This window comes from Cyprinus carpio, chromosome B7 (assembly GCF_018340385.1).
Source record: "Cyprinus carpio isolate SPL01 chromosome B7, ASM1834038v1, whole genome shotgun sequence".
Classification (NCBI taxonomy): domain Eukaryota; kingdom Metazoa; phylum Chordata; class Actinopteri; order Cypriniformes; family Cyprinidae; genus Cyprinus; species Cyprinus carpio.
In genome coordinates, this window is record NC_056603.1 from 7,986,405 (window position 1) to 8,005,478 (window position 19,074).

General features: G+C 38.1%; 1 protein-coding gene across 1 annotated transcript in view; it reads right to left on the reverse strand.

The window, feature by feature from the left end:
• Positions 1–17,497, reverse strand: part of dnah2 (dynein, axonemal, heavy chain 2) — a 138,879-nt gene extending 121,382 nt beyond the window's left edge. Inside the window, 9 exon segments of the mRNA XM_042727001.1 lie at positions 421–578; positions 4,891–5,082; positions 6,163–6,401; positions 10,371–10,481; positions 12,750–12,978; positions 13,345–13,515; positions 15,037–15,107; positions 15,789–15,970; positions 17,326–17,497. Of these exon segments, the coding sequence (XP_042582935.1) occupies positions 421–578; positions 4,891–5,082; positions 6,163–6,401; positions 10,371–10,481; positions 12,750–12,978; positions 13,345–13,515; positions 15,037–15,107; positions 15,789–15,936 (1,319 nt within the window). The 5' untranslated portion in view covers positions 15,937–15,970; positions 17,326–17,497.
• Between the last annotated feature and the right edge of the window lie 1,577 nt (positions 17,498–19,074).

The following is a 19,074-nucleotide window of genomic DNA, read 5'->3' on the forward strand; positions in this document are numbered from 1 at the left end:
TTCGGATTAGTAGTGATACAGTAGTAAAACAGATTTAAATCAGAGTGCTAGTTGTAACAGCAGCGGCAGGAGCAATAATGGCAGCTGCAGTGATAATACCAGGTTTAGTAGTAGCAGTAATACTTGTACTAATAGTGGTTCTGTTAGAAGTGGTAACAGTAGTGGCGATGCGGATACGAAACAGTACGGCACCCAGCAGAGTGTAAGCTGAGATAAATCACTGAAGAAGCTTAATTATATTTGAAATGATACGGCACTCCATATGTCACTGCTGACCGTGGTAACTCTCAGAGTTCTGGCGTGTAAAGTGGACGGGTGCTGCTGTAATACAGTGCAATCACAGTGCAGTTCTAAGTGGTGTGTTCCTGTGCTGTTGGGAACAGAGCAGAACTTAGAGAGAGAGACAGAAATTATGATTACTTGTGGTGGAGCTGGGAGGTGTGTAGGTAGAGCTCTTTCCAAGCCAGGCAGCACTGGATACAGTCATTCAGAATCTGCTTGCTGGAGATCACATAACCCTGGAAGATCCTGTCCAGAGAAATCTCCCGACAGCACAGACGGATGATCTCATTACTAATCTGCAATAAACAACAACACATGGTATAGATATGTAAATAAACCACCCAATGATCCGAGTATGAATCAGTCTTTGTGTCTGTATCTACTGCATGTCAGGATGTTCAGCCTCATAACGGAGGATTTGCACATGAATGTTTGGTGAGAGAACCGCACTGACTGTACCAAAGCAAGAACAGACAGGTGTGTGCCATAATGTGCTCCGAATTCAGGTGTAGATTAACCTTGAGTACAGACTTTGCTATGAATCAGACAGGATTTGCTCCTGTAAAAACCCTGGCTTTTGTGCCTGGTGTCATTCAAACCTATGCACCTTACAAAAACAGAGATCGTTGTAAAGAAACAAGCAAAAAAGAATGAAGAGAAGGTAGCAAAGAAGGAAGAGAGGAGAAGAAAGTGTAATTATCCCTGAAGATATATAGTAGAGGATGTGAAACGACAGATTCCCATTCATTCTCTGCTTCATCCGACAGAAGAACCCCATATATTGCTGAAACAAGTATGTGAGCGAAAGAAAGAAGAAAGAAAGAAAGTAGTACATGTGTATATCTGTTGGAAAGGGGAAAAATGTGTATGTGGAAGAAAGATGCGTGTGTGTTTGTGCCATGCTGCAGTAATGTGTACTACACGCTGATTACAGTGCCAGGCAAATTCCTGTTTTAATGAAGGAGGCACAAAACAAGAGGAAATTAAATTGATATGTAAATGACTCAAAATTCTCATTTAAGCAAAAGGTTAAGAGAGCCACAGAATTAAACAGCTTATGAGTTCATAATATATTTATTTTTTTCATTCCTCTCTTTACAGAGAGAAAAAATAATCTTCTGTAAATGAAGACAACACATGTCCCAACGCCTGCATCTCGAGAGATTTCTAAGGCCTTGTTCAATCAGAGACGTTTCTTCCATTTCTGTCACAGCAGCTCTTGAAAATCAGCAGAGAAGTGTGTCTTAACTTTGGCGCAGGGGGATAAGTCACCGGCTTTCTTTGGGGAGCTGAGAGTAGGGTTAGGTGGACGTAGGAGGTAAGAATAGATGACAGACGCTGAGCTTTAAGAAACCCCGGCAGATGGTGTTTCATATCAGGGAATAGACGATGGGAAGCAGACAGCTTATAGAGCCGTGAATCCCATGTACAAAATAACAATGAGCACATCAGTCTCAGAATGCCTGCACAATTATTACAAATTATTTTTTTGAAGGCCTTATGTATTTGAACTCTTTCTTTACCTCTATTTTTTCTCTTGGTATTAAAGGGAAAGCACACCAGAGTCCAAAGCCCATGGCCCCTAGTGCTGGCTGATTGGAAAATGATATTAAATCCAATGTAGGCTCTACCAGCTCAGAGAAATAGGATGGGTGGGGGAGGGGGAACAAACCAAAAACAAATAAAAGAAATGCTAAAGCCCTGAGGGAGAGACAAGGAAAGGTGGTCGTGCACACATACAAATCCACGCACAAACACACACATCGTGACTCAAATGCCCTCTGATTGGAAATTATTAGCTGGAAACCTCCGACTGGAAACTGAATCAAGAAAGCAAGTTCTGCTCCATGTCTTTTCTCTCTACCTCAGTTCTTTCTCTCCTTCCTCACTACAAGCACAATAAAATGCTTCCCTGCTGAAATAATTAGGTTTCTTATGTTATTTTACGTCTTAGAGGGGGAGAAACCCACTGAAAAAGAGTGCAAATACCGGGGCCCATTTCACCTTCATTAAACACAGCACTGCTAACACACTACTGCAAGCAGCCAATGACAACAAAGCGCTGGGTGGACTTTACAGACCATTTAGATGTATTTGTTTATGGGTGTTGATAGAAATCACCATTGAACACTGATTTTAGAACAGTTTCCTCAATTTATTCTAAAATGTTTCATTTCAAGTTTGGTCAGGGAAGTTGATCCCCCATCAGCCCTATAGGACCGTGTGCCAAATCTGTGAACCAGGTACAAGATTCAAGTCAGTGAGCATTAATGGACCTTAGCAGATGATTTAAACTCACAGCATATTTATGGCACGGTGGAACTGCCATGAGAAAAATGGCAACGTTATTTCATAGAATAACAGTAAAAACATAAAAATCTCCACAGTGAGAGCCTATATCAGTCGCAGGAATCTTTCACTCGGGCAAACAGAAATTCAATTTTCCAGCAAAAAAAAAAATGCAAGTAAACTGATGAAGGCTCTTTTTCATTGTAGGAGAAGAGAACTTTCTTTTGCTTCAAAAATCATTATAGCATAACCTAAGCCATTTTCATAGCACAAGCACTGACCTAACACAATAGAACTTTTCACATTAGATAGTCTATGTATTTGACAAGGTAAGAACAAAGTGCAGAGAGCTTACTTGACTGAACTGCAGGTATTTGGCCTGGGTAAGAGTGTGTAAAGAATTACAGTGTTGTGGATGAACAGAAGTACTTTTCTGGCAGACTAAAAGAAGGGCTCTAGATACATTATATCTGTTTTTGGTTGAGGGGTGGCGCTGCAATGACCAGCAGAGCTTGTGTTAAAAAGGTAATTTACCCCGAAATGAAAATTCTGAATAGAAAAGAATATTCTGAAAAATATTTTAAATGTTTTTGTCTACATTGAAATTCAAAGGGGTTTGAAACAATACTGTACCATGTTGACTTTTATTGCATAGACAAACCATTTTAAAACACACTGTAAAAATACTACAGTTAAAAACTTTAATTGGTTAACTTAATCTCTGCTTGGCATCACATGATTATATTTTATTTAAATAATTTTATTTCTTCTTATTTTTGCTATCAGTAATTTACATTAGGGTGTGTTGCATTTAGATATTGTTTAATTTTTATTGCATTATTTTAGTGCCATTTGTTACCAAGATGATGTTTTATCTTTGCACCGTCTATACAAGTATTGGCCATGTTTAATGGTAGTATTATTATGGTGGTGGTGAACTGTATATTTTATAATAAAAAGCAGATTTTGGTTCTTCAAGTAGATTGATATGCTAACATTATCATAATCACTTTAAAATAAAATAGATCGATGTTAGTTACAGGCATCCCATGACACCCGGAAACACTGTCAGTATTTTTACAGTGAATTTCTGGCAACCACAGCTGCCAGCTTTTTTAACATAAATTTAACAGGATATGTGTGTATATATATATATATATATACATATATATATATAGCTTTTTTAATATATATAATATATATATATATATATATATATATATATATATAAGTTTGAACAAAAGGGAAACAAACGGGAAAAGATTGTCTAGACTTGAACTCATTCAGCACATGCAGGTCAAAGGTGCAAATGTGACCTCAGAGAATAAAAATGGCCCTTTGGAAAACAATTGCGAATTCAATGTGGGCATTTCAGCATGTGCGCACAATCTCACCCCTCAGGAAACAATTAGACCAAATGTTTTTGTAGCAGTCCAATTTGCCTTGATGTGTTTTTTCAAAGAAGAGAATCAAAGAGAGGAAAAAAGAAAAATGAAACAGACAAAAAAGAGAGGGAAACAAAGTGGCAGTAGTACCATGTGATTCCTGCAGAAGACGGGTCAGAGCGTAATTACAGAAGGTTAAACGGTTTCCCTGATGCTCTCAAAAAGCCAGGGATGGAAATGAAAAGTAAGTGAAGCGATGCGATGCGAGCGAGTGGCGTAGAGACGCAAGGCCCCGCTCCTCTGATCTGAAGAACACGTGTTACATGTGCTACACGACTGCGGCTGATGGCTTATCTATGTGACGGAGCCCAAAGCAATCCAAACTTTGATGTACAGGAAGCAGAGGAGGGGGGTATGGGATCCAGGCAGCAGGTACAAGTATGACTGTACAGGTCTGTGTGAGTGGATTGAGGGAAAACCTCTGAGCATGAGAGCTTAGCTGATTCATGCAAAATTATGCATGAAGCGATTGATCTGTGATCCTAGACAAAGGGTTGTGCATAACAATAAAAGGTGTAGCTGATCAATCTTCATTGTCGGAGCACTGAAAATCAATTCACTCTATGATATCATAAAGAGGTAACCTATCATATAATGTAACACTTTGCTCAATCATTCTGCACAGGGGATATGCATTTGTAAAATGTACATACGATGCAAAAATAATAAAAAAAAGTATTACATATTATCCATAATATAGCATTTTCACATGAGCAATTGTGAGCTTTTAATACTTTTAATACAAGAAACAACAAGTTAATATTGAGTAACTTCATACAAAATATTGCCAGTTACTGCCAGATACTTAGAGTCATGCATTGCGTGTCTCTGAGCAAACACACAATATTAGCATTCCTGAATTAAAATGAGTTACCTTGCATAATAGAACCGTGATCCTGTCACGGGTGTTGTAGTAGCTGGAGTTGACCCATATCACACGGATGAGGTTAAGGATGTGAGCGAGTTTGGGTGCAATCTCACGAGGTTTAAGCTGAGCAAGCTCCTCACATGGCTCTTTCAGTAGGGACAGGAAGGAGACGTTTGACTGAGCCTGCAAAGTACTATCCTGGAGAAAAACAAAAACCAAGGTTACTTCAATGCTGGAAAACAGATGTAGATAACAAGATATATAATGATAGACAGAATGAAGGATAGATAATGCATAGATGAATAGATGACAGTATAGATAGATAGATGCATAGACCAAAATAAATAATTTTAAATAGACAGACAGACAGACAGACAGACAGACATTCTTGCATTTTGTTATATAAAAATTGAGATGAACATCCTTTTACTGTAACATACATGATTTGGTAAACATGCTCCTCCCAAATTTAGCACTACCTAAACCAGGTCAAATAATTGAGAACAACACCTTTACATTGCCCTGATTTCACTCATCTAAAGTCAGTTTGGCACAGTTAAGGCCAACTTCAGTGACATCTGAATAAGCTTAAAGGGTTTTACCCCAGTGGGACTTGTTCTTGGATCAACACCCTTTGTTGACTGCTGACAAACACAACAGTGGCTGTTACAGGGCAGTGATCAGCCACACAGCTGACACTACAACATCATTATTACAAGCAGCCATGGGTGCCCCTGAAGGTCAAATAGGCCTGATGCTTAATTATTTCACTCAGGTCACATTGATTTTTTTAGAGGCTTTGGAGATTGTATGAAATGAAGGACGACTGCAGCCTTGCAGTTTTGCACAGTATGAAGCTGGAGGCATAACAATCAGAAAAAAAGACACGTGTCCTCCACACTGATGCAGGACTAGCTTCCTCTTTCTAAACCCCAATCTTGAGTCATTATAAGAACAACCATAAACTGATCCAAAATCAGTGTTAAGGGGCAACAAGGCTGCGACACTAAGTGCTGAAGTACAGCTGACAGACATGCACCATCTCCCGTTAAAATGAGAAGCCAGGTCAACTCGTAATAGCAAAGCCCGAATGTGAGACGGCCTCATTTCCGAGGGGTGAGGAGAAGCCGTTCAGAAGCCGCATATAAATCATCAACAGCCAGAGAATGTTCTTGTTCAGCCCATTACCCCTCGGCTCAATTCCTGCCATGTAGCCCCAAACATATTTTCACACACCCATGGACACACACACACACACATGTAGATGCTCAGCTCTACCTGGATTTGCTTGGCTAGTTTACAGAAGGGTGGGATGTAGGTTGATGTGTAGAGCTGCAGAATAGCTTGTATATGACAGACTCCAGGTTTCTGCAGCTGCTTACTAATGCTGTCCAGATCAGCACAGCGGCTCTTCCAGAAAGAGATCTCCTCCAGGAGGCCCGAGGTGTCTCCTATGTCACTCACGGGTTGAGCGCTCAGCAGTGCTTTTATTTGACGTGTCCAGTGGATCATCACCACTGGTAGACAGAAAGAGAGAAATGTGGTTTGTTAGGAGCTGCATTCTATTTACTCAAACCAGCAATCCTGCACTGAATCTCTGACCACAGAATTCAGCAGAAAGTTTTATTTAAATGTCCATCATTCACAAACATACATCACCCTTGCATAATCCTTTATTAAATACATTAAATATTTCATTAAATGTTGGCTAATTTAAATGCTTTAAGCAACTACTAAAGGTGTAGTACTCTTCTATCATCCAGTTTTGGCCATTAAAATGTAAAATACTTGGCAATTATAAAATTTTGAAAAGTGTATATTCCATCCCAGGATGGAGTGTATGTGGCTGTGGATGACTACTCTGCTCCCTAAACTCCCTCGAATCTCACTTTAGAGGTGGCTTTTTGAGGACATGGACGCTGAAGGTCAAGTTCACCCTCAAGAGCATCTCAACACATCCCATTGGTAATGCTTGTCTTCAAATCTACTGCTATTGGGTATTTTGGCCGTGACCAGCTTATATTAACCAGCATTAAATTACTGTTCAGGTATAGTTTACCCAAAAATGAAAATTCTGCTATTACTCACCTTCATGTCGTTCCAAACCCGTAAGAGCTTTGTTTGTCTTCGAAACACATATTAAGATATTCTGGATGAAATCCGAGAGCTTCTCACCCTCCATAGACAGTAATGGAGCTACCACATTCAAGGCCCACAAATGTATTAAGAACATCGTTAAAATAGTCATCTGTATCTTAGTAAAAAAGTAATATATTTAAAATACATTTATTTCATACTAATTATAGTTCAAATCTATTAACAGGTTTACTGACAGATAACTCGAGACATACTGATATAAAAATTATAATTAAACTTTACTTGGCATATTACTTGTGCACAATGCACAGTCTAAAATGTGTTTAATGTCACTTTTGATGAGTATTGTGTGATCTTTCAATATTATCAGACATTAAATGCTAAATATTTAAAGTGTCTCTGAAGTATACTTGCAATAGTTCCAATTTAGCATAATTAAATATACTGTCTTTAATTGTACTTCAGCACTACTTCTGCACAATTAAAGTGCATTAAGTACAATATTAGTTGTTCCAATTTAGCAGACTTTAAGTATACCCGTTTAGTATACTAAAAGTACAATTGCAAGACATTAATAGTAAAGAACATAAATATAAAAATGTATTTGTAGTATACTTAGCATGAAATAAATGCATTTCAAATAAATTTAAGCATATTTATTTTTCACTAGGGGGTTCAATGGTAATTTTATAGCTATAAGAATAATTTTTGTGTGGCAAGAAAACAAAAATAACTTCCTTTTTAACAATTCTTCTCTTCCATGTCATTCTCCATGAGCCAGCATTCTGACTTACAACCCAGATGCACTGCACCTTGTTTGCAAGCAGGCGAATGCCCACGCATGCAAAGTCTGACACTGAAGAGAAGAAATTGTTATTTTTAATTGTTATTAAATCATTATTTTTGGTTTCTTTGCACACAAAAAATATTCTCGTAGCTTCATAAAATTATGGTTGAACCACTGATGTCACAGGGACAATTTTAACAATGTCCTTACTATGTTTCTGGGCCTTGAATATGGTAGTTCCCTTGGTGTCTATGCTTTGTTAGATTTCTGTGTGTTTTAATCGTAAGTATCTTAATTTGTGTTCCGAAGACAAACAAAGCTCTTACAGGTTTGGAACAATATGAGGGTGAGTAATTAATGCCAGAATTTTGGGTGAACTATCTCTTTAACAGTAATTTAATGCTGGTCACGGCCAAAATGCCAAATAGCAGTAGAATTGAAAACAAGCATTACCACTTGGATGTGATGAGATGCTCTTGAGGGTGAACTTGACCTTCAGCGTCCATGTCCTCAGAAAGCCGCCTCTAAAGTGAGATTCAATGGAGTTTCAGCAGCAGTAGATGAACGTAAGGTCTTACAGGTTTGGAACGACACGGGGTGAGTATTTAATGACAGAATTTTCATTTTTGGGTGAACTATCCCATCAACTACTGGCAACATTTTGTAGTGCTGCATTACATACAACAATAGCCTACAGTAAATCAATGCCTATACCTATATTTGGCAAAGTAACATCAGCCAAAAACTCATTCAGTTTTGAGCAAGTCATTCAGTTTTGACAATGGAATACAAAAACAACACAAACAGAAATAATATTCTATATTGTTAGTTTGTGGTCAGTACATAGCAAGGACCCATTAAATTCATGAATATTACAGTATAATTAAAACAAAAATTAACTAATAAAGGACGTTCTTTTGAACTTTCAAATGATCTTTAAAAATATCAAAATTTTCACATTAAAGGGATAGTTCACCCAAAAATGCAAATTTGATGTTTATCAGCTTACCCCCATGGCATCCAAGATGTGGGTGACTTTGTTTCTTCAGTAGAACACAAACAGAGGTTTTTAACTCAAACCGTTACAGTCTGTCAGTCGTATAATGTAAGTGAATGGGAATCACAGCTTTAAGAGTCATAAAACATACACAAAAAAAAAAAAAACAAATTAAACCCTGCGGCTCATGATGATTAGTGATGGGACGATTGATATCGAGGGCTCTGATGCTCCAATGCAGTTTTCAAAGCACTATTGTGTCACACACCGTGCCGATGCTTGTATCGAAATGACAATACCATGTGATTGATGACGTTTGAAGCTTTGAATGTCATGCAGTATCAGAAGGTCGGGACAGCTGGTTTGTTTGTGTATGTTTTTTTGACTCTCAAAGCCGTGATTCCCATTCACTTACATTATACGACTGACAGACTGCAACCGTTTGAATTAAAAACCTCTGTTTGTGTTCTACTGAAGAAACAAAGTCACCTACATCTTGGATGCCCTGGGGCTAAGCAGATAAACATCAAATTTAAATTTTTGGGTGAACTTACCCGTTTAGCAGCCCAACTGTTTTCAACATTGACAAAAATAAGAAATGTTACTTGAACACCAAATCAGTACATTAGAATGATATTTGTCATGTGATACTGATGACTAGAGTAATGGCTGCTTAAAATTTAACTTTGCCATTACATATTTTGTAACACTTTTTAAAGAACACATTAAACTGAAATAAAAAAAATCAGTTCCTTAATATAATATTCAGTAATACTATTTCAAAATATTGCTGTTTTTCCTGTATTTTTGATCAAATAAAAACAGCTTTGATAGACTTTCAAAAACATTTTTAAAAATCTCACAGACTTTTGAACGGTATATATTAATACACATTAAACCAAGACTTCATAAAGAAAGGGAACCTTCCGACCTCTTGTTGACTTTAAAAATGTAATCAAATTCAATTCAAGTTTATTTGTATAGCGCTTTTTACGAAACAAATCATTGCAAAGCAACTTTACAGAAAATTAAGATTCTACAATATTTAGTAGTAGCTTATTAGGGATGACTGTCAGTTTATGTGCATATGGCAGAAATGGAGTGGAGTGGAGTGACTATGGAGAAATTTTAAATAAAATCATTTGAAGGACAAACAGTCTCTGGTCTGCGGCCTCCTGTAAAAGACCCTGAGTGGAGTATCATTCATACCATGTCCTGTTTTTTTTTTTTTTTTTTTTTAAGTTAGCTTCTAATATGCCTTTTTTCTCCAACACCTCCAAATGCCCTAAGTATGTCCCTTTAACCCTGGACCCCTCCAGGACCGCCAAATTTAATAAAGACTCCTTTAACTGTCTTAGAGCAGCATGGCAGTGTTGAATTGAATTAGCCCTTTATTTTTGTCCTTCAGCTGTGGTTACTGTGTAAATCACACTCACAGCCTCTAGCCACGGACTGTCACGGTAGATGTAATTTCCTGCATAGGGCATCTTATGTACTTTTCACACTGTTCATTCCTCACAGTCCACTCCATCAGAAATTATACAAGCCCTCACACACCCATTTACACACACAAGCAGCCATACACACACATGAACACAGTCTTACTCTCCAGCCTTTGCACCAGACTCTTGTTGGTGACGGCCTCCTCTGGGCGGTGCTGCAGAGCCTCCAGAGGGACGTACAGCACAGTGCTGCCCAGCAGTTTAAATCTGCTGTCTGTGAAAAAAAACAAAAAAAAACAAAACAATGGTTGGACATCAGTAATCCGATCAGTGCAAGTCATCCATACCAGCAACACCAAGTACAGCTCAGCACATCATCATATCCATCATGTCACTCCTCATTCTTACTGCTACAGACAGCAAATCCATACAACATTATAGTGCTTTGCATGTTGGTGAAATGAATCAACACAAGAGCATAAAAGAGAAACACAATAAAAGTTTATTGCTATGCTTTTATGCCATGTGGCACGTGTCAGCCGCCACAAACAATTTTTATGACTGCTGTTTGTTTTTTTTGTGGTTTCTACAGTATCCACTGCTCCTTCCATGCTGGACATCAAAACAATGCTTGCTGCAACCACTTTTACAGGCGTTTAAAGAGTGAAAGGCAGATAAAAAGATAATAGAGGTCTGTCACATTAAATTTTTGGAAGGAGATGTCTGATGGAGTGAGACAGAAGAAAGAACAAGATACAAAAAGAGTGTAGCATATTGAGGGATGAAAAGATTAAAAGGAATAAGGGCAATGTGTACAAGTTCGACTAGCTGCTTCATTCTGTGATGGCAGTCATGAGACATAGAAATAAAAAGAGCACAATGACAGCATTCGATTGGCCTTTACAGGAAGAACAAAGACAAGCAAACGGGATACACCAGAGGGAAAATAATGAGACATCAAAAAATAAAAAATAAATAAAATAAAATATAGCCGGAAAGTGAATGAGTCAGCTGGCTGAGATGAGAAATAATGTGCATGTGTGTGTATTTGTGTGTCTAATCCTACAGAGTATGTGGCGTTTTTGTATACAGTGTCTATATTTATTCAGTACAAATTCCAGGCCAAATTCTTCAGCTTTGGTGAATGAGAGAGACGAATTGGCAAGGCTTTACCTCACAGAGTAAGAATGAACTGAGCCTGTGCTGTTATTTTTAGAAAAGGCATGGCTAACATCAATATACCTGTGGCCCCTTACTCACTTCTTTCAATTGTAACCTGATTTCCCTCTGAAATACACCATTTTAACCAGTTGAATACATCACTTAAGAGCACTTTGTGACCTCACTGTTATTTGTTAGCTTAATTAAAACAGATTTAAGGTAAATTTGCGGTATGGCATTTCAATCATCTTTCCATACATCTCCAATGGCTTTAAAAATGTATTTCTTGGCATCCAGTCTTACCGCCTCAAACATGATCTACAGAATTATGTGCTAAAAGAGGAGAACCAAAAGGCGAATTGTTAAAATTGTCAAACGGCTTTCTGATTACCCGGGAGCACTGCGGCAGTGCCTTTCCCCATGTAAGAAGAGCCTGTGATTGGTGGCTGTGTTATTTCTGTTTAGTCAGAGTCGTGCTGCTCTGGGTGATGTCGGTGTGCTGATTGGACTGATGAGCATAATAATTGAACCATCACAGTGCTCCACTGTGCCTGGTGATTACCTCTGAATGGCTGACGGTGGAGAAGCTCAGTCAGATTGCAAAAAAAAAAACCCACAAAAGCACTGATTATGAGTAATGTTTGTGTGTTTGATATGTTTGTTAGGAAGTTGGAGTGCAAATTGTAATTGTGATTTTAGGTGTGTTGTGATTTGGTTTAGCTTAATGTGAAAGAAACATATGAAGAAAGTCGCTGACTGCAATATGGATGAAAGGAAGGATCAATAACATACAGTAAATGTGAACTGACATAGAAAGTGGTAGTAAACAGAGGTCAGTGCACTTCAATGAGCATGTAAATAATAAAGCACCCGGGCTACAACGCTGTACTTTCGTTATTTTTTTTAATGAAAAAGAAAATTCTGTGCAAAATGTGTTACAAAATAACTTTTATAAGAGTTTGAGACATTAATCAAAGACTGTATGTACTTCAGGCAGCTCCTTACTGTACATGCACTGTAATAAATGATTTTTCAAAACTGTAAATAAAGATTACTGGAGTATGTTGTATAAGAAAATAAAGTTTCAGTGTTTAATTCAATTTGTTAATTGTTTCTCTTCGAAATTGTTTGTGAAATTTACAAGCAATTTTTGAGAAAACAAATAGTGTTTGGAAAATTGAAATTTTTTCCCCAATGTACACGATTTTAAAACCGCCAAGACACCCTTCATGGCCCCCTTTTCAACTGTTATTAATGCATGTTACTTCATACTGTGTCAACTGTAAAGTCACAACAAATAAGATACAAGTGTATACAGGAGGTTACTGTTACTGTCTGAGGAGGGCCCACACTAGATGGCGCTGTGACTTTCTGTCATTACCTGTAAGTTTGCTGAGGAAGCGGTGCAATTCTACAGAGTAGTTGTTCTTGGCGGTCTCTGGCCAGGCAGTGCTAAGGGTGACCTGAGGGGTGTGAACGCCATTCATCAGCCTGAGGAGACTCTTTATGGCCCCTCCCCTTACAGAACCAAACTGCAACATGCTCCTAAAACTCTCCTCTGTGATTATACTGTCCTCTGCCCGAATGAAGTAGGACATATGCTCCACCACCTGGGGGGAGTGAGGGAGAGAGAGAGGGAGAGAGTGATGGAAGATTGATAAGTGGCAAAGAGAAGATGTTGTTAATTCATATTTTTGAGTGCTAATTGATCACCAAAAGTCATCACACACAGTATAACAATGAGATCTTTGGTATCCTGGCAAGTCACCAGATGCATTAGAAATGAACACAATGCATGAAGAATAAATTTATTGAGAAACCCCTGCATGTTCCTTCATTAAATTGAAGCTCAAAATATCACCATAAAAACAAGCACACTCAACCCCTGAATAATCTTCTGTCTTTATGAGATTGTGACACAAAAGACTCTGATTGGGATGTTAAATGTCATTTCTCAATATAGAGCTGCAGCATACCTGAGCTGGTATGGCGTACTCCACGCGTAGGCTGGTGAAAGGGTCATGGTAGACAATGAGAAGCCTGACAGAAGAGTCTGAGATGAATTTATCCAAGGCTCGCTCACTTTCTTCTGTCCAGGACTCCTTTGAAACACCACTCAATGCTAAACGCCGTTTAAAAGCTTCTCTCTGGAGGAAAAAAGGATAAGTTAATTACAACCAATCTAAGTATTTTTTAAAAATATTATTTTGTTTAAACAATTGTTCAAAAGATTGGGGTCAGTAAGATTTTTTAAATGTTTTTTTTTTTTTAGATTCTTACACTCACCAAGAATCCATTTATTTGAGAAAAAAGTGATATTGTAAAACAATAATATTATGAAATATTATTTGAAAAAATTATATTTGAATATATTTTAAAATGTAATTTTAATTTCCTGTGGTGGCGAAGCTGAATTTTCAGCAGCTATTACTCCAGTCTTCAGTGTCACATGATCCTTCAGGATTTTCAGGATTCTTTGATTAATAGAAAGTTTTTAAAAAAACAGCATTTATTTAAAACTGAAATCTTTTGTAACATTACAATGTATGTTTATATATATTTACAGTGTATATTTTGTAACATTATGTATATTTACATCATTCTTTTTTTTAGATGGCGTGACACAGTAACATTGTAGCAACTACTTTTTTTTGTCACTGGTACACTGTTATCATGTGGCAGGGCATATGCAATGAGAGTATGAGCTGACATGAATTAACAGACTGGCAAAACTGGATGAAACATGATAAGGCGTAACATCAAATTATATGGTGAGACAGTATTTTGCATGTCAAACTGAATGAAAAACTCCCATCAAAACCTCCATCATCCTCTCAGAAGTTGCGTGGCATAACACATCACATTAATAATTAATCTTATCTCTGTGCTAAAAGCACTACATAACTACCATAAACATACTGATATTTGTCTAAAGGGCTAATGTCAGTGAATGTGCATTACTATAACAAATGTCATTACAACCAGCTCACCAGCTGCTTTTTCTACAGGATCTCCCAGCAGGGGCGGGCACACTGAGCCACTGCATGTAAATGCCATTGCCTTTTTCCAGCCAGAGGGCTGTAATTAATTCTATTAACCTCATTGATGAAAGGACAGAGATGCTGCAAGTTCGCTGACTGGCTCTGCCCACTCGCCCCTCACTTTCTCAGTCATTTCTTCCTCCCGTGCTATTTGCATCAGCCATCATTTGAGACCAGAGGTTATCTATCTTGTTTAAGCCAAAAACCTCATCATGCGTATGCATGAGCCTGAAACGGAAATTACAGTTCAACAATATGCTTCTCTTCTTCCTCTATTTTGAAGACCACTGGGTGGAATTTAACGATGTTTCTTGCACTAACTTGATGCCATCCTCCGATCTGTGTGATCGATGATGAGGTCTAAGACGTGAACGGGGCCCAAACAAGACCTTTAAGCCCACAGAGCATGTGGAGAGCGGATGAAATATTCACTCACATCATTAGAAGAACTCAATAACGCCGATATGAAAGCACTGATTAGTAAGCCAGGACCGCAGGCGCGAGACTCAAGCGAGGGAAAAATTATAAATTGCAGATTATAATCAGATAAGAATCCCAATCATTGTGAGGTGATTTATCAGTGTCTGTGCCTAAAGGCTGGTAATTTAGCATGTATGAGTGAATTACCAGCCGTTCCGTGTAGGAATCTGCTTCCTCTGCTGAAACATCCACCTTTGAGACAGGCTTCTCTTTCTCAACTGAGAAAAAACATACACACAAACACACAGTGCAAAGAATAATTCAAACAACCAGCTCAGTTCAGATTAGAAAACATTTTGCACCACAGTTCAGGTCTAGCTGACCTTTAGTGGAAAGGGCAGAAAAATAATATTATGGTTTTTCTGCAATAACTTTGTTTTACATGGTGCCCAAAAACACAACCGATCAAAAATTAATAACTAAAAACAAATCAAGCGAAAAGTGCCAGAATGCCAAAATATAAAAACAAACAAAAAAAAGAAGTGTGAAAGTAACCACAAATATACACAATGGTCACAGATGCAGAGGTCCTACAATTAGATTATGTTAGTACTACTAATCCATTTGCATCTCCTTTCCTACTGAAAGCCCCTTTGCACTTCTTGTTGGCTTTACAAAAAAATAAAAGCAGCAAGTAGAAAAAAGGAAAATAAGTGTGAGTGCATTAGATGTTAGTGTTGAGTGGCAGTAAAGGAGCTTTCTGTCACAGTTTTCAATATTTAATAACTCTGAACCACTATATTGTTATGCTGGCACCATTTTAAATACATAATTACATCAAACTCGATGCATTTTTTAGCATAATGTAAATAACTGGCAGATCAGAGAGCTGCTTGTACAGTATTTACAAGTGGGAGGCAAACACTAACAACACGAAGCAGCTTGTTTCTATTTCATACCTGCAACCTCTGGCACTTCTAGAGAGACTTCACTGGGGACCGGTGTGGAGGAAATGAGTTTGCTCTTGGAGTGACCTTTCCCTGAATCGGACTGCATGGACATGCTGGAAGATGAACGGGCAGGCTGGGGGGTCCCTCGGTCAGCCATCCTGAGAGACCGATACCTCTGTGGGCACGCTTACCTTTCAGTAAGAGTAAGGCAAAAATATAGTCAGTCATACAATAACCACAAACTCTGTTTTCAATGGTGTTTGCTAAAATAGGCATCACTGTGATAATTGTGAGCCTAACCCCTAACTTTGGCACATAACTCATTGCATCCCGTTTGAACGTGAACTACACCTTAAATAATACAGCTTTCAAACCGGCTTGCAACCTAATGAACAAAATGAGCTGTTTTAAACTTTCAGTTCATCAGAAAAATTGGGGGGGAAAGTCAGTTTGCATAAAAATATGAAAATATAAGCAGCACAGCTGTTTTCTACATTGATACGACAAACTACACACAAATAAATGTGCACATACAGATTTGACAGTTGGAAAGGTTCAGTTACAATATGTGCTCAACATCCTAATGATGCCTCATCAGTTGTCTAAGAGCACTGTGATTTCCCCAGATGCAATTCTTGGTCAAAGTAAATAAAGGCAATGAAAAACAGAGGCTGAAGCAAGCAGGCATTTTGAACATCAGAGATGGAAAAGAACCTTTTAACATACAGTAGGCGTGCTACCAGTCTCCAAGCACCACAATATTGTTTTGTTTTATAATTGTCTTTCTTGATAGACGGTATGTATGTATATATGTGTCTCTGTGTATGTGTCTGTGTGGGGGAGAGAGCAAAAATATCTAGCTCATAAACTATTTATCTTTTCCAAGCTGATGTCTCCCCCTCCATTTCCACATTTAGTTGTCAACACCAGCAGACCCTCCTTCTTTATTAAAGCTTTGATTCAGTTCCCAACTTGTCAGTTTTGTTGAGTGCTGTATAATAAAGCAGACAGTTTGGAGGCAATACAAAAGCATGAAAAGGTAAGACAGGGAGTCTGTGAGTAATGGAAAACATTTAAAACTGCAGATCCCGTTAGATCAGATGAAATTTGGAAGGCAGCAGGTGAGTTTGATCAGTTAAAATAAGTCTGTGAGCCACACGGCATCAGATAAAATGTCAAAGGCAAGACTGTGGGAGGTAACAGGCTGATTATAAAGGACTTCAGGAATTCGGGATCTTTATTGAATACAATTATAAGCTTCTAAAGATCTAAATCTGATCCTGTGAGATTATCATCTATCTTCATTCTTCATTTACGGATTGATGTAGTCTGATAGGGTTATTTTATATCAATTAAGCTGTTAGAAAAGTTAAATTGCTCTAGTTCTCCTGAAACACATTCAAAATAAGACACCAAATAAGTTAAATAAGTCACGTTAGTGCTAAACTCTCAAGTAACGTAACGTTAACTAGCTTTTGTGATAGTCTATAAAGTGACGTAACGTCTGAGCTGAGTTTCAAATAAACCAGCAAAATATCACTCTCACCTCTGAAATACTTCCTCTGACGGCGTCTTCCACCGTGTGAAGTTAAATATAGCACTGTATAAATAACCAAAAGTGCTTAAAGTCAAAGTTTTCCAACTGCTTCAAGCAGCAAACACCAAACGCTGCTGCTCGTGGTAACTGTGTGGACGCGTCTCCATGGAAACGGCGCGTGAGGCTGGATTTCCGGCCGTACGTGTGTTATTACGTATGTCATTGACGCTGTAAATGAAACAGAACATCGGTTTCAAATATACTGAGTAACTACTGTAATGCAAATATTTTTGGCGAATAAGAAAAAAAATTGTGCTTGGTGGGTCTTTTGCTTGGTGCATTTTTCTTTTGATTGACAGCGTTCACGAACATGTTTCACCTTCAGCAGATGTGTGTTAAATAAAAACCTACTGGAATGGCAGTATGTTTATATATTGTGTTAACTTTAATACTCCAGTGTCACACATGGCCTTGTCTCAAGAGAGACATGATTATTATTCTTTATAGAGCACAGTGACACGCTATTGCCTTACTGAATTCAAGGATGCATTAAACTACTGAAATATAGAATATGGGTAAAAAAAGACATGCTGATTGTAGCTACTGTTTGGTTAGTAAAAGATAAAAGGGCCATTTTAAGCTGAAGGTCTATTTAATAAAACTCAGCTGTACGCATTGAACTCCTTTCCACAAGTAACTGGAAAACGTCCGGAGGCATCATCAATGGCTGAATGCACCGAAATAGACATGTGAATAGACCCCAAAACAGCTTTTGTGGATTTATCAAAGTTCAAGCACTGCCCCACACATCTTTTAAAACCCAAAATATTTGTTTGACATTTTTTATCCCTTATCTTACCACTCTTGAAATGGCTCTGAGTGCAAATGGACAAGCTGTAGGATTTGAACAAGTCATCTGACCCTGGGGAGCCGATCTGTGAGCCTCCATTCACTCTTTCTATGTAAGTACAGCAACTCAGATGGTGCACAAATCCCATTTTTTCTGCAGCAAAATGGTGAGGAGCAGGACTTTGATAAAAGGCAGCAATGGGAGTTGAAGTTCATGGCTCGGGTCTACAAACTTTTATTTTAAAATGGGAGATTAAAGATTAAACCCTCTAAACCCGTTGGATGAAGAAGGTGCACTTTCAGTCTCTGATAATGTCACTCGCACTCATTCAGCCTCCACCCATAATGCATTCCACTTTTTGATTATAGACACAGACACACGCATAGGTGTACACTCCCTACATTTCTCTCTCTCTCTCTCACCCAAGCACACTCCACTGAGATATATGGCTTGAGAGAGCCTCTCCGAGAACCTGAGTGCAAGTCAAACTAAATTTCCCCACTGGGACCTAAAACGCTCCCCATAATGCTATGGCAAACAACTGTGCATTGCTCGCTGGATTGTCTTCTGCGGTATATTAAATTATGAGCTAATGCACATTTTGCACAAAAATATCATCCTCTTGAGCAGTAAAAAAACAAAAAAAAAACAGGCCTGAAATAATAAATGGTGGGAGGAAAAGGTGTGTTTGATTTTTTTTTTTATTATTTTTTTAGAAGCAGGATTTTTTTAGTGGTTGCTATTATGGACAACCAAGAATAATAGAAAGAGCGAGAGAAAGAGAGCTGCAGAGATTACATTTTTCTCAGCCGAAACCCAGAAACGATTAAGCATTTTTGCACTTCTTCATCGTCCCAAAGTCAATGGGGTTTTTAAATGGGTTTTTGTTTAAATGCTTGAAATATGGT